This window comes from Balaenoptera ricei, chromosome 15 (genome assembly GCF_028023285.1).
Source record: "Balaenoptera ricei isolate mBalRic1 chromosome 15, mBalRic1.hap2, whole genome shotgun sequence".
Classification (NCBI taxonomy): Eukaryota; Metazoa; Chordata; class Mammalia; order Artiodactyla; family Balaenopteridae; genus Balaenoptera; species Balaenoptera ricei.
In genome coordinates, this window is record NC_082653.1 from 15114098 (window position 1) to 15129964 (window position 15867).

At 45.0% G+C, this 15867-nt stretch overlaps 1 protein-coding gene and 1 long non-coding RNA gene across 4 annotated transcripts in view; one reads left to right on the top strand and one right to left on the bottom strand.

Annotated features, from left to right (window-relative positions):
- Positions 1–13422, top strand: part of LOC132348841 (uncharacterized) — a 95204-nt gene extending 81782 nt beyond the window's left edge. Inside the window, exon 4 of one of the 3 annotated variants that reach the window (XR_009497569.1) lies at positions 12922–13422. This is a non-coding gene — a long non-coding RNA (uncharacterized LOC132348841). Of the gene's footprint in view, positions 1–45; positions 99–12921 lie in introns of those variants that run through there. The other 2 variants (XR_009497570.1, XR_009497571.1) reach the window with 2 other exon arrangements.
- WFDC10A (WAP four-disulfide core domain 10A) lies at positions 5296–7089 on the bottom strand. The gene is made up of 2 exons (XM_059896760.1): positions 6905–7089; positions 5296–5574 (listed from the first exon to the last, which is right to left on the bottom strand). Exons 1-2 carry the CDS (start codon positions 6990–6992, stop codon positions 5426–5428), a joined length of 237 nt encoding a protein of 78 aa, XP_059752743.1. The 5' UTR covers positions 6993–7089; the 3' UTR covers positions 5296–5425.
- Positions 13423–15867: the final 2445 nt, after the last annotated feature.

Below are 15867 nucleotides of genomic sequence, written 5' to 3' on the forward strand. Positions count from 1 at the left end.
CTATGTGGTCCCTGTCAGCTTCTTATCGTCTCATCTCAATTTCAGGGGGGAATTGTTACTTCAGGAGTGCTGGGGACAGCCAACAGTCCAAGAATGTGCCAAGAAGTGTTCTAGAACCTTTAGATGTGTAGAAATAAATCACACATGCTGCTGGACGTACTGTGGAAACATCTGCTGGGAAAACACAGTGAGTTTGGAGATGCGTGGTTGGGTCTATGTCTTCACTGATTCTCACCTTCTTCTCAGATGCTGTTATCCCTAAACAGAGGACTGAGGTACCCCAAATCCTAGGCACAAAAATAGCAGAAGACAATGTCCCCTAAACCTGGAAGGCAATTCACTGGCAAATAGACCAAGATACCAGCTTGGGGCACCTTGCTTCTTTCATTATATAATCAATGTCTGTGCTGTCTTCATTGCATTTTTCAACAGTTTGCTCTTTTCTTGTTTTTCTAGTCCAGATTTCTAGCCATTGTTTCCAGAGTCAGACTTTTCCATGAGCCCTGTTAGCTCAGCCAGGCCCCAAATCTCTACCTTTCTCTGTTCAATGAACCAATAACCCCCTAGTCAAAAGTAGACAATTTCTGTTGTTACATGAAGTATTCCTGTTCCAAGGTCTGGTGAGGATGAGTAATATTAAGCTTGGGAATGAATTCCTGCTTCTCAGAGTTTCATAGCCTCTAAGCATCTAACCTTCTTCTCTTGTAGATAATCACTGAAAGACAGCTAAAACCCTAACCTCCCACTGGGACACCAGTGGGACACCAGTGGGACACCGCTATTCTCACTGAGGGCTGGGCAGGAGTAAATCCTTGGCAAATAAACTCATTTGCCAACAGTGGTCTTTGGCTTTTTTCCACTTCATTCCACTACCCTTGAATCCCCCCCTATATTTTTCCCATCCTATAGGGTACATAAGTTTCCAACTCTTGCTTTCAACTCTTGCTTCCCCATTTGATTACCTTAGAACTAATAGGCTAAGTCATGGGATTCACAGAATAGAAGTTTATTTCTTGCATGCTATTTTAATGAGGGTAATTGGCAAGCAGCCCTTTCTTTCAGTTTTTCAGAGAGCAGTGAATTTGTCTCTGGTGAATTTGTTTTTCACAGGGTATGGGTAAACAATTCTAAAACTACTTTACATGTATAAAAGATTGAACAAATAAGTAAGTAACTTAGATAGGAGCCAGGTTCCTGTTGGAGAAGTTACAAATAAGCAAAAGGAAAATGCTAGAATGAACCCTGGGGTACTGGATTAAAATCAGAGATATCAATATGAACTCATGTTCAGCTTTTATATACACACACACACACACACACACACACACACACAGATAGACACATGCAGAAATACTTATGGACACGTATGTATACATGGATTAGTTATACATACATATATTTCTTAGCTATGTCTGCTGAAGGGGCCTAGAAGCAGTGATACCACAGTAACAATAAGCACACAAAGAGCCCAGATCTTGGTTCTAAATACCATTCTTCAGTACATGGGCCAAGGCTTCTTAGAGAAATGACTGATTTTAGAACTGGGCTTGGAAAATACAAGATGAGACTGGGGCATCTTTTGGGGTCAGAATTTAATGAAAACCAAAAATCAAAATAATGGGAAACAGGAGCCCACCTGAAAGAGCTCCTAGTGGCCAAAGCCAAGAATAATTTAAGCATAACACTGTTACTGCTGGTCTATTAAAATAAAATGTTACAAAGTTAATGGAAAAATAGCAGACAACTTCAATGTAAAGGGCTTCCCTGGTGGCGCAGTGGTTAGGAATCCGCCTGCCAATGCAGGGGACACGGGTTCATGCTCCAGTCCGGGAAGATCCCACATGCCTCGGAGCGGCTGGGCCCGTGACCCACAACTACTGAGCTGGCGAGTCTGGAGCCTGTGCTCCGCAACAAGAGAGGCCGCGATAGTGAGAGGCCCGCGCATCGCGATGAAGAGTGGCCCCCGCTCGCCGCAACTGGAGAAAGCCCTTGCACAGAAACGAAGACCCAACACAGCCAAAAATAAATAAATAAATAAATAAATTTATTTTTAAAAAAAAGTGAAAATTGAAACATTTCTGCTGGAAAAGAAAATTCTCCCACTAGAACAACCTTGAGTCCGAAAAGAAAAGTAATACACCACTGCAACTTTTGAAAAAAAATTAATTAATTAATTAGTTTTTTGCTGCGTTGGGTCTTCGTTGCTGCGCACGGGGCTTTCTCCAGTTGCGGTGAGCGGGGGCTACTCTTCCTTGCGGTGCGTGGCCTTCTCATTGCGGTGGCTTTTCTTGTTGTGGAGCATGGGCTCTAGGCGCACAGGCTTCAGTAGTTGTGGCTCGCGGGCTCTAGAGCTCTGGCTCAGTAGTTGTGGTGCATGGGCTTAGTTGCTCCGCGACCTGTGGGATCTTCCCGGACCAGGGCTCGAACCCATGTCTGCTGCACTGGCAGGTGGATTCTTAACCACTGCACCACCAGGGAAGCCCCAGCACTGCAACTTTAATTACATATTTCTAAGTAAACATTTTAATGTATGAAAAAATACCTTGAGTCAGAAATTTAAAAACTCAGCACATAAGTAGACAAAAAACCAGGAAGACATGAAATAAGAGGTTGATAGAACATAAAAAATTGAAGAAAAAGATAAAAGTCCTCTTAGAAATAAAGACTGTTACAAGATATTTAGGACAGAATAAATTCAATTAAACTATAATAGGAATTGAGAAAAATAATGAAAGAAGCCAAGGGACCAAAAATAAATACATAAAGTAAAAACAGTAAGAGAGGAAAAGTTTGAGTTTTAGGGTTTTTCAAAAAGAAAACCTGAATCAACAACAACAAAAAGGACCATCATAGATCCAGCAAATATGATTCAGAATAGTCTCAGATATCAGATGCTTGGTGCCTTCTAATTTAGATTCTTACTTCTACCTTCTCATACCCTCTCACCAGTGGTTTTCAGGAAGTGAACCCTTCCCAAGCCAAGACACTGGACACTATAATAACTGATGGATATACTCCTAGATAATGTAATTTTAGACTTAGGAACATCTTCTGGAGAAAAAGTCTTCCTTGAATATTTCATGTCATGCCCATTCTAATTATATTTGGACTGATGGGCATTTCTTGGTGGTAGATCTTACACTCAGCACCTAAACCCAGCTCTTACATTCCAGATACCTTCCTTTAGCTTGTTAATTAGGCATTCTGGGTCTGTTATGACATAGACAGCTACCAGAAGTGGGATGGGACACACTTTGCTGATCAGTATGAACCCACCTGTGAACACTGGGGGCAGCCAAAGGAGTTGACCAACATCATGATGTATGAGATGAGGAGGATATTTCTAGAGTCCTTCCATATGCTTGACATAGAGAAGGAGCAAGAGAAGAGAATAAATCATGCAAAAATCATTGCAACCGTGAGGCTGTGGGTTGGTCGAAAACAGATCAGTGCTGAGCTGCGATTCTCTGCAGGCTGGACTTGACATTTTGGAGACCCCGATCATGGTAGAATCTGCATTTGCTTCTTCCTTCGCCTCCAAAAATTTCAAGGTCTTCCAAGGGACCCCCAGTTCCTCCCTTCTGCATATTATAGAGGCATACAATTGTTCCAATAAAAACAGAACATGCAGTGGTGTCCAGGCAAGTACTCCTCCTAGCCATAGCATTCTAGGTGTAGCTTCTGACTTCTCTAAGGCAGGGTGGACTGTCCAGAGAGGGCCAAGGTACCAGTTACCACAAGGGAGAAGGGCAACTGCTCCCAGTAAAATTCATGGTCCATGGTGTTCATGCCAGTGGCAAGGAATAGGTGAGCCTGGCACCTATGGCATATCCACGTGGTAGGGAGCCCTGGACTTGGACATGTGAGGTCGTTCCCTATGTGGCCCCTGGCAGGTAACTTTGCCTCTCTTAATAGTTTCTCCCAGGTTGTTTGGGGCGTAGCCAAGCTTTGGGAGAGTGAGGCTATCTGAGGAAGCACCAAATAAGAGTTTCTGGACAGCACGCTCTTAGCACCCAACTACCTCCAATGATGTCTGTGTTGGTGGTGGATCACGATCTCTTTCCTAAGCTCCTTTTGTGCAAGGGCAGCTCTTAGCAGAATGGAGGAGATCCTTCAGTACCAGGAGCCCTGTGATGCTTCTGCGGTGGGTCAGAGACTCTAGCCCGAGGGAGGCATGTCCTGCCTCTGATGTCTCCTTCACTGATGCTCAGCAGGAAGCACTGGACTGGAGCATAACACCGCCTCCCCTCCTCCAGCAGGGCCTGCCCACCTGAATTCTTCACACTTGACCCCGTGTCCCAACTGGCCACACGTTTTGACCCAGTCTCTGGACTTAGTCCCAGGAACATTTCAGAGGAGTGGTGATTGTGCAGAGTAGGGACTCTGTACCCCAGTGATGAATTTCCACTGACTCACCATGAAACCATGGGCAAGACCCATAGCCATCCTATGCCAATTAATCCGTAGTCAGGTCACCATGTACCACCCTTTCCTCCACCCTGTGGCTTCCCTCTGGATTAAAGAAAGAAGAAGAAGAATGAAACCATAAGAAGGAGGATTGGGGAAAGGTGGGGACCACTCAGGTAAAGGAATTCACCACAGTCGCAGGTCCTGGCATCCCATTCCAGGCCCCATTACGAGAGCGGCCCTATTGGTGGGTGATGGAGTGGGGGAGAGTCAGGGTCAGCACAGGCACTCCCTTCCCTGTGGACAGCCTCACCACATGCACAAGAAGCAAGCAAACAGGGAGCACGGAGGAAACCTCCTCCTCTAGCCAGATCATGACTTCTCACTCTCTTTTGACCTTGAACATGTCATTTAACTTCCCTGGGATCCATTTTCTTCATTGTAAAGAGACAGTAAGCTGAACCTCTCAAGGAGGATGAGGAGAATGGACCAAGTTTAAGAAGAGCCCTCCTTGGGGACCTCCCACTCTGTGTCCCAGGGTCTAGTCTCCACGCATCTCACGTTGAACTTGCCCTTGTGGCTCCAGGGTGAGGAATGTTCTCCTTAGCACCGAGAGATGCCACACATGAGCAGTTTCCCCCCCCTGGGAGTACTGGTTCAGTGAGCAGAGCAACAAGGGGGTGGAGCCTGCCAGGGGCTGGCGGGGAGGCCGAAGGGAGGGAGGGTAGAGAAGCATGACAAGGGGAAAGAGGTCAGAGACCTGGACCCAGAAAGGCAGAGGCCCTCTGGGGTCTGTGCCGGGTTCTCAACGATCACAAGCACTGGGAGCGAATGAGGCAGGTCCCTGCACGTTTGTTCTGGTTTATTTGACAGGAACAGGTAGTTCGGACGGTGGGGAGGGTGGCATTCCTATTGACATCCTCATTCCGGGTGTCAGGTCCTTGTCTTCGGCTGCAGGTACAGTCTCTGGGTAGAGGGTTGGGGGGAGCAGGAAGCACAGCCCAGCCTGCTCTCTGACTCACAGTATGTTCATGCAAACATTCCCGCAGAAGGTTGAACAGCATATGGTGTTTGCTTGGCACTGTCGGTGATGTGTGCAGGGGAATGTGCACAGATATATTTTGGCTCTCTTCTCACACTCCTTGATTTCTGGTGATAGCTGCTTTTCTGAAACAGAGCAGGAGCAGGGTCAGTGGAACCAGGCCCCTGGAGAATGCCTCTCTAAAACCTAGAGCCAGACTTCCCTGGTGACGCAGTGGTTGGGAAGCCACCTACCAATGCAGAGGACACGGGTTCGAGCCCTGGTCTGGGAAGATCCCACATGCCACGCAGCAACTAAGCCCGTGCGCCACAACTACTGAGCCTGCACTCTAGAGCCCATGAGCCACAACTACTGAGCCCACATGCCACAAACACTGAGCCCATGCACCACAACTACTGAAGCCCGTGTGCCTACAGCCTGTGCTCAGCAACAAGAGAAACCACCGCAATGAGAAGCCCGTGCACCACAACAAAGAGTAGCCCCCGCTCGCCTCAACTAGAGAAAGCCCGCGCAGCAACAAACACCCAACGCAGCCAAAAATAAAAATGAATAAATTTATAAATATAAATAAATAAATAAATAAAAACTTAGAGTCTCCTCCAAAACCCCAGGCACAGTCCCATTCATGACACTCTTGGACTTTTCAGGGAATTCACCCTCTGCCCTTCACCAAATCCTGGTGATTTGCAATATCTTAAATCCGGTTCCTTCCATTTTTACCCAATAGACCTCAATGACTGGACTTCCTAGACCCTCTCCATAATCCTGTAACCAGGACCCCGCCTCCTCTATTAGTCGTGGCCTTGGCCAAGTCACCCCCATAGAATCTACACCCTAACCCTGAGAACTCAACAAGTCTGGGACATCCTGCCAACCCTCCCCCACTCTCCAGAATCTTCAGAGAGGGAGATGAACTTGCCTCTTCATCCTCTCTCTCCTCTCATACTGTCACTGTCTGCAGGATCCTTGCCCCTTCCCAGAAAATACCACTTTCCATATTTCCCTTCCACTGTCACCATCCTGCTCCTTCTGAGATAATTTTAACTTGACCTGTGCACCCCAAAGTTTGCTCTCCCAATGTCCTTTCATTCTACACCTACTCCCATGAACATCTCTGGATGGTTACCCATCACATTTGTGCATAAATCAAAGAATAGTTGTTTTGTTTTCCTACCTGATTCTCAGCTCTGTTGTATCTTTCACTACTGTAGGTACCATGTGTCTCTGGATTTGGAGGATGGAGAATAAAAAGATGTAGTTTCTCCCTCCATCCCTATCACTCTTCACGTGGCCAGATAAAGGAGCTGGAGGGCCATGGTTTAGGAAGAACCAGAGTCTTCATAGTGCTGAGGTCAGAATAGGATGTGCCGAAAAGTTCCAATTCCCAGGTTCCCCTTAGACTGGACACAGCCCCCTCCCCCTCCCCCCCCCTTTCCCCCCTAGCCCATCACCTACTCTTCTTCTTCTGGTTATAGGACCCTCCCTGGGCCTGCAGCAGCAGAACACAGAGAAGCAGGATGGGCAGCAGAGCCTGGGTTCGCATGACTCTGCCCAGAGTGGGGAGCTCTCAATCTGGCCCGGACTCCCCTGGAGAGCTGAGTGAGGAGAGTGAAGGAAAGAAAGAAGAGGTGATCCTGGGCTCCTCCCTGCCTCTGCTAGCCAAGCCAGGGCAGAGCAAGGAGTCTTTGTTTCCTCCCCTTGCCTGCCCCTCACCATGGCCCATTCATGTGAGACTTGGGCTTCTCCAGAGATGACTCCTCCTCTCACATAGCTAACCCTCTCCTTTTTTTTTTTTTTTTTTTAAGGTGTAGGCTTATTTATTTATTTATTTTTGGTTGTGTTGGGTCTTCGTTTCTGTGCGAGGGCTTTCTCTAGTTGTGGCAAGTGGGGGCCACTCTTCATCGCGATGCGCGGGCCTCTCACTGTCGCGGCCTCTCTTGTTGCAGGGCACAGGCTCCAGACGTGCAGGCTCAGTAGTTGTGGCTCACGGGCCTAGTTGCTCCACGGCATGTGGGATCTTCCCAGACCAGGGCTCGAACCCGTGTCCCCTGCATTGGCAGGCAGATTCTCAACCACTGCGCCACCAGGGAAGCCCCCTAACCCTCTCCTTTTGCAAACAGAATTTTTGTTTGCTGAAAGATGTAATCTATTTCTATTTTCTAATTACAAAATAATTTATAGAAAAGGGAAAAGCGAAAAAGAATATTAAAAAAGGTGGTCATCTCACTGCCTAAAATTAACATGAGCCCTGTTGTACTAGCTTTCTAGTTTCTTTGCATATTTACTATACGCGATTTTTTGTTTTCTCACGTTTTGAATCACCCACCTTTTGTGACCCATCTTGTCCACACTCCATGAATCGTATAACTATTTCACAAAACGTGGTTTCTCATAATTGCACTGTCCTCACTTAAAATAAATGCCTGTTCAGTATCAAAATCTATACACACTGTATCTATGAGGAAGGGAAGCAAATTCTGCACACTATTTATAACCAGTATGGTAAATCCTTCAAAAAATTCAAGAGAATTTAAAATATTAATGCTGAAATTGTTGTTCATAACTGAAAATAATATATAATTGTTAGTAATCAAAAATCCTCAAAGATTGTTTTACTTTGTTAAGATTTTAAAAGCATAGTTCTTAATAAAAAATGTACCTTGTTTCTTTAGTGTTAAAAAATGCCTATTGTCAAACATCTGTATTATACTAGTTACTGATTATCTAGACAATATCCTGTTGAACATTTTATTCATGAAACCTTGAGTTTTTTAGAGTAAAGTAATTTGTGGTGGAATCTGTGGGTGAAAAAGTAAGTAGGTAATTTAAGTGTATATTGTGTGTATATATATATACACACACACACACACACACACACATACACACACACACATGCACACACACAGCTATCCCCAGAAACCAAAGGGATATCCTCAGAAATACATATACATATATTTGTATGTATACACACATACACACACACACATAGAGAGACAGCTCAACAGAGCTGTTTTTCTAAATTCTGCACAGCTTTCTGCAAACCCATGTGCATGATCCAGAACCAAGAGTGGCAGGAATCCTGGGCAGAACCTCCCTGGCACTCGTCAGAGACTGTACTCCTTAAACAGGCCATTAAGGATTCCCAATATCCGGGCTAGATACAGAGCATGAGGCTGTGATTCTCCTGCATGAAACATCATTTTCCTGCCATAGAAACCAATGTCTTGGGAACCTGTAATCCAAGCATTTTAGGTTTGGCACCATTTGCAGTCCCCATCAAAGTTCCCTTCAGTTGGCTCCCACACCTTTGTATCCAGGTGCCCAAATTCTGCCTTTTGTCTCTGTACTGGTTCACCCTCAGCAAAATCCCCAGAATCTTGGCATGTATTTACACCACTCAATGCACCCAACAGATCCTGGGAAAAGTCACTCATATATGGACATCTCCTATCACTGTACAGAATATTCCAGTAGACAGGGTTTGGGAGGAGGAGGTCTATTCTTTGGGGGTCCCTGGCCCTTGCCCACTTGACTCTTTTTTCTAATGAACTCCAAATCATGTGTACATGTGCTCAATATAATGCACTTCTCTGATATTTGTGAACAAATCTCCCCACTCCTCAACTCACAAACCTGGACCAAGATCTCAGTGCTAGATTTGATCACTTCAAATCTATCTTTTCTAAAGTGGTCATCTATCATTTCTAAAGTGTTTCTTATTCAGTCTCTATTTATCCAATAAAAGCCATAGGCCATTCGGTGGGAGATGATGTTGTGCCTTAATCAGCAAAGGACAATCAATACACAGAAGGATTAAACAGCACCCACAAGTCAAAGGAAAACAGACATACAGACTGTCCTCCACTCACTACCTGTGGATGAACCCATATGCATCAGATAAAGACTCTAGACTTGAGTCTGTTGGGGGTGGCCAGAGCTGCAATCCAGGTACACAGTGTTCCTCCTGGCTTAGTAGGAGATATTGCTCACATCAAAGAAAATCCAGGACTTCTGGTTGGGTGAGTATCAAAGAGTCTGCGATATGACCACTATGTTCCTAGTGGGAATGAAAGATTGGCCGCAAAAAAATCACCTTTAAGTTCTCAGCCTTTGAACTTGCTTTTTCTCCTCTCCTGCCCCCTGTTCCAGGCCACAACACCCCCCCCCCCCCGCCACAGGCCCCTACCTCCCCCAGTAGGAAGAGGCCAGATAAAAAGGTGTCAGCCCGTTACTACAGACACTCAACTCAGACACTTTCAGAGGTAGGTGGGAGTAAGGGTCTTGAGGCATGAGCTTTTACTTGTGGCTTGCTTGGATGAGTTCCCTGCCCAGGTGGCATCAACATTATTCCTGCGAGGTGAGGATTATTCCCTGTTATTCAAATAAGAAAATTGAGAGAGAGGTGACGGGAACTGTCTGAAGTGCCATAGGAATAAGGGGCAGAGATTAAACAAGATACCAGCATTCCTGACTCAAAATCCACTACTCTCTCCTTTAACATCTGGAAAGCCCAGCATCCTGAATTTGGGGGAGGGGGGCAATAGGTCTGTGTCCTTGTGATGCCTAGCGACCTTTTCATCATCATACACCCTATCTCAGGATGGCCAAAGAATTCACCCAGACCTCTGTATGTGAGTGGTACTCAGCCTGGGCAGGATGATGTTTTTCTTCCCTGGGATCATTTAGTGTACCTGAGGTGTGCAAAGAAGGGTATTGGGCATCTCCAGGATCCTGAACACCCTTTAGGGGCAAGTGAGAAACTCAGAAAACCAGACTAAGAGTGAGGCCTTTTAAATGAACAGATCTCAAAGCTCTGGAAAACTTGGGTCTCTAATGGGGTTTCTGAATACAAATAAACAGCTTCATAGGACACAGGGCTTTGGATTTATTGTGTGTCTGTCACTGGGTGCCAGACTTCCTCCTTCTGTGTGCAAAAGGCAGGTGTCAGGAATCCAGAGGCCCATCCCAATCCGTGCGCATCTTCACCCAGTTACCTCATACCTCATACCCCTGCCAGTAAGTGGATAACAGAGCATCTGCCTTACACATCTGTCTTGCTATGTGCTGGTGCCTTCAGAGGATCAGAATAACACTCTGAGCCAGGCTCAAGGACTGGGAATTCTACTACTGCTAGCTGGCTTTCCGGTGCAAAAAATGTGAGTGATTTACAGGATTTCTGGAAGCCCAATGTGTTCAAAGATATTTCTCCTTTGGCCTAGAGCTTCATCAATTAAGTTGTATCCTTCGGTATAAACATTGCCCAATGGTCAATGAGTCAGTAGGTGAACTTAGCAATTCTCCTTCACCAAGCCATGCTGAAGCAAGCTGGCAAGAATGTGGGTTCTAAAAGGAGAAGGTTGGAGCGCAGATATAAGCAGCTGAGTGGAAGCCCCCAAACATCTGATCTTTTACCTTTTAAGGGCTGTTCTCCTTTTCTTACTCTTATCTCCTTCTCTTACTCTTGTCTCTCCTTGAATTTCCTAAATCCAATTTGCCTCAAAGACAGGAGGTAGAGACACATACATTTGATGTCTTGTTGGTGGAAATACAACCCAACCCTTAGTGAGAAAACGGGGCAGCAATTATTCAAAGCCTGAAACGGACAACATCTTTTGCCCAGCAATCGTTTTCTATTGACCCACACTAAAAAAAATAATAATCTATGTGACAAAGCTTTAGCTGGAAGGAGGTTCATCAGGACATTTATATAACAAAAATAAATTGGAAATATTTGGATCTTCATGATATGGGGAATGATCATAATATTTATCATTGGATTGTTGGCATGACTTGTGTAATGTGATCATATTTTTTTTGGTCTCCCTTGTTCTGTTAGACATTATTCAGGATAGCTAGTTATTTCCTTGCTTCTTCAGGAAAACTTAGGTAGGTCCCCACAACTTCTGTGACTTCAGTCACAAAACATCTTCTCAACCTAATAATTAAAATGTGCAGGCCCATGAAATTAGCCACAACTTCATAAATTGTTTAGAACTGTGGACCCTCCTTTTTCTCAGAGGCTCCAGTTATGGAAGAGAATGTGGCCAACATTTTTCTCTTGAGCTCTTTGTGATTCTGTTCCTTCACCTCCAACTGGCTTAAAAAATTTCTGGCTCCTGGGTGGTAGAGGGAGGAAGCACCAATAAGAGAGAGTGGGAGTTCTTACGCAATAGATGTGATCACAGGCTGGCGTTGTACTTCTGGTCTCCTTTCTTTCCCCCTTCCTCCCTTCCTCTCTTTCCTTCTTCCTCCCTTCCTCCCTTTCTTTCTTTCTTTCTCTTTCCTCCCTCCCTCCCTCCTTCCCTTCTTTCTTCCTTTAAGAAATGTTTTCCCCATTTTTCTTTTCTTCTTCTTTTTCTTCTAATATTTTATTTTATTTTATTTTATTTGGCCACACTGTGCGGCATGTGGGATCTTAGTTCCCCAACAAGGGATCGAACCCAGGCCCTCTGCAGTGGAAAAGTGGAGTCTTAACCACTGGACCGCCAGGGAAGTCCCCTGGTCCTCTTTCATGGGAGATTTCAAGGGTTCATTGGAGACACAAAATGGCATCAGGCCATTTACAATTCAGATACTTCCCAAACTGTAGCCCTCTTCTCTGCTACTACAGGTCACGTTAGCCAAATTCCCCACCCTTCAGAGTCTTTAGTCAGGACTCGAACACAAGTCTATGGTGTCCCTGCAAACTTTTGGGGACACACTGTAAGCTCTGAGTAGTATCCACAGAGCATATTCTCCCAACTTGGAATTAGAAGGCAGTATCTCTACTTTCCTTGGCAAAGCTTTTGACTAATAACATCTCCTTCAAAATCCTCTCTTATAACTCCTTCAACTTGGGATCATCTATGTAGAGGAAAGTTTATTAAAAATTTTTTTTTAATTTTTACTTTTTAAAAAATTTTATTAAATTTTGTTGGAGTATAGTTGCTTCACAATGTTGTGTGAAAGTTTTGTTTTTAAGTTTAAGTTTGGTTAGCAATTTTTCTCAAGTCCTGCTGAGTAATCTATCTCATCCACTCTGTCTTAAGGTCTCAACTAAAACTTCCATTATATCATCCTGTTACCTATGTTCTTAATTAGCAAATCAGGACACTTCACGTGTTCTACTCTTCCAATTTCATAAAAATAATGACTACAACATGAAAGTATACACGTATACAGTTATCTCTGGGTGGTGGAATTATTAATGCTTATTCATTTCCTCTTTGTATTTAAAAAATGATACAACCTGAAGATTTATTGCTTTTTGATCAGAAAAAAAACCAATGTGTTTTTAAAAGAAATAGCTTTGTAAAGGAAGGGGTACATAATGTGAGATGGGGAAGAAGCCCGGGGAAGCCAATGGCTAGCTTGCTATATAGGTAGGTGCCAGTGGGTGGAAAGGGAAAGTAGGAGAAAGAATAACACAGTATTCACTAGCACTTTCTCTTTCTTTCCTACCCTATTCCCCTTAATTCCTTCTCTACTTTTAGCAGCATCGAGAAAAGACCTGTCTTCTGCCAAAACTTAACCCAAACACACGCAGCAACTACCATGAAGCTCTGGGCTCTCCTCCTCATCATGCTCACCTGTGAGGTTGTGATGCTTCTGCCCGTGCTGGGAGGCCTCAAGCACAAACCTTTCTGTAGGTGATGGGGCAAGGGAGGAAGGTGCTGTGCCCAGGCCTGGGATGTCTGCCACAACCGATTCAGGGCCTACCTTTCTAGGATCACCCTTTAAAGGACCAGAAACTTCTTTTAAGCGGAGACATCCAAGAAAGATTAGGTTGAATGTTCCCAATCTGGCATCGTTTCAAGCTTCCTCTCCCAGTTCTGAAAGCAATAGTGGGTACATCGAGAGGGAATGTAGCTTTTGCCCACATTCCATAAGCTAGCAGGAAACAATATTTGCCAATGTCAGACCACCTTGGGTAGAGGAAACACCAACACAGAACTTCCCTCTGAGCCCATATTTTCAGAATCTCTGTGCCTGATCTGAGTGAGCCTTTGATGAATACCAAAAGGATAATATTTAGCACAGTCGTTTAGTTTGAGGGGAAGAATCTTTTAGAATATGAAAAAATGGAAAAGACAAATAAGGGGTCCTTATGAGTGAAAGTTTGGGGGTCATACGATAAGAAAATGGGATAATGAAGTGACCTCAAGGGAGGATTATGGGCCAGTGAAAGATGTGGCATTTGGGGAGAGGCTGAGTGCTTAGGTGGTATCATCAGGGAAGTGAATAGAAAGAGGAAAAAGTAGGTTCCTATTCTCCCCTGGCTCAGTTTTCCAATCTGAAAATTGGGTATGGCAATTGGAACTAGAAAATATTACAGACCCTGAAATCTAAAGTTATATGGGAATGGACTTGGTGAGGTGGTGTCATCTGTGATGGGGTTGTCCTAGGTCCCATCTTTAGGGAACTTAGAGAGAACCCAAAGGCCTGCAATGCTGTGGGAACATGTGGAAAGAGGGAAGTCATGTCATGTCAGGATGGTCTTCTGTAAAAAAGCCACTGGCTGGAATTCACAGAAGGGATTCTCCTCAAAAGCAGAAAAATACTTTGTTGCTTAGAGCTCAGGGCTTTTTAAGCTTGAGAAGGGTCTCTTCTCTAAGTTGTGGGTGGATGGACACTGCCAAATTCTACCGTCTCAATTCCAGCTGAACTAAGAGATATTGACCAGTGCTGGGTACAGCCTCCATCACTAACGTATTGTTTAAAAAGGTGCACTAAAGCAAGGGGATGCTCCTTTCCGAATCATACATGCTGCTGGACCTACTGTGGCAACATCTGCTTGGACAATGAGTGAGTTGTTTGGGGTGGGAAGGTTGGGCCTGGGGATGCTTCCTCACTGCTCCTCACCCTCGTTCAGAAGCTATGGCCTGGAACAGAAGACATAGTCACCTCAATCCTGGTCACAGAAATAGGCAGCATAAGGCAACACCCTCCTGCCTCCACGCCTAAGCTGCCACTCACTGTAAATTAAACCAAGATACCAGCATGGGAACCTCCACATTTCTTTTCACTCTCATTCAATTCCCCCCCAAACATCACCCATCAGTTTGTTCATCCCTTCTTTGTCCAAGGTCCCAATTATTGCCTCCTTAGTCTGGCCTCTCCACTGGCCCCTTATCTCAGCCAAGCCCAAGAAGACCCAGTCTCTACCTGTCTGCTCAATTGGCAAATCTCTTGAGAGAAATTGATTAAAAGTGGGTAACTCCTGGGAATTCTCTGGTGGTCTAGTGGTTAGGACTCCGTGCTCTCACTGCTGAGGGCCTGGGTTCAATCCCTGGTCGGGGAACAAAGATTCCACAAGCTGCATTGTGTGGCAAAAAAAACCAAAAAACAAAAAACAAGTGGGTAACTCCTGATCTTACAGGAAGAATTCCTGTTCCCGTTAACTGTGGCTAAGGGTGCTATTAAGTTTGGGAGTGGGTGTCCCCCAGGGTTCCCTGACTTTTTTAACCACTTAACTTTTCTCTTCCAGAGAACCCTTTAAATTCATGCTAAAACCCTAGATTCTAGCTGACCCCCGACTAGTGTGGGCTGGAGGTTGACTGTGTGGTCAAGAAGAGGGCTGCCTTGTTCTCTGTGGGGATGCCCACTCGCTCCAGCTCAGGACCTCTTTGTTCTCTCCTTGACCTCTCTATCCTGACAAGGCTCAAGTCTTTGCCAAATAAACTGATCCACCAACCTGAGGGCTCTGTATTTTTTGGTACTTCATCCTTGTAACTTCATTTCTTTCATTATAATCCCTAAGAGCCTCCAAAGTTTTTCCCATCCCATCACGGGCACAGGCACCCAACTCTGCCTTCCAGTTAGAACAATGTATTAGTCAGGTATGCTCATGGCTGTAGCAAAAATACAGAGATTTATAAAAATCTCATGGGGTTAACACGGTAAAAGTTTATCCTTATTCACAATACATTTCCCTGAGGGTGATCAGTGAACAGCCACCCATGTCATGATTCAAGGACCCTGGCTCCTCCCATCTATAGCTCCACTGTCTCCTAGGACCTCTTCTGCATCCAGCCAGTAGCTGGGAGAGGAAAGGTAGCACAGAGGCTCATACAGAAGGGCCAGGCATAGAAGTGGGGTTTACTATTTCTCTCCACATTCTATTTGCCATAATGTAGTCATATGGTCCCACCTATTTGCAAAGAAGACTAAGAAATATAGTCTAGTTGTATGTCCAGTAAGAACAGGAAAGGGGATTTGGTGAACACACAGCAGTCTCTGACCTGCCTATTTATGCAAAGCCAGACTCCTTAAGTAAGACCCAGGACCCTGGCCTCCACATCACTCTGTCCCATGGAACAAGCACCCGCTGGTAAGAAGTTGGCATCTACTCTCATTACGGAAAGAGTTCCTGACCTCAAGGCGGGTACTCAGAGCTTCCAGAATGATTCCTCCTTCTGCCAAACCTAGTATCCTCTTAT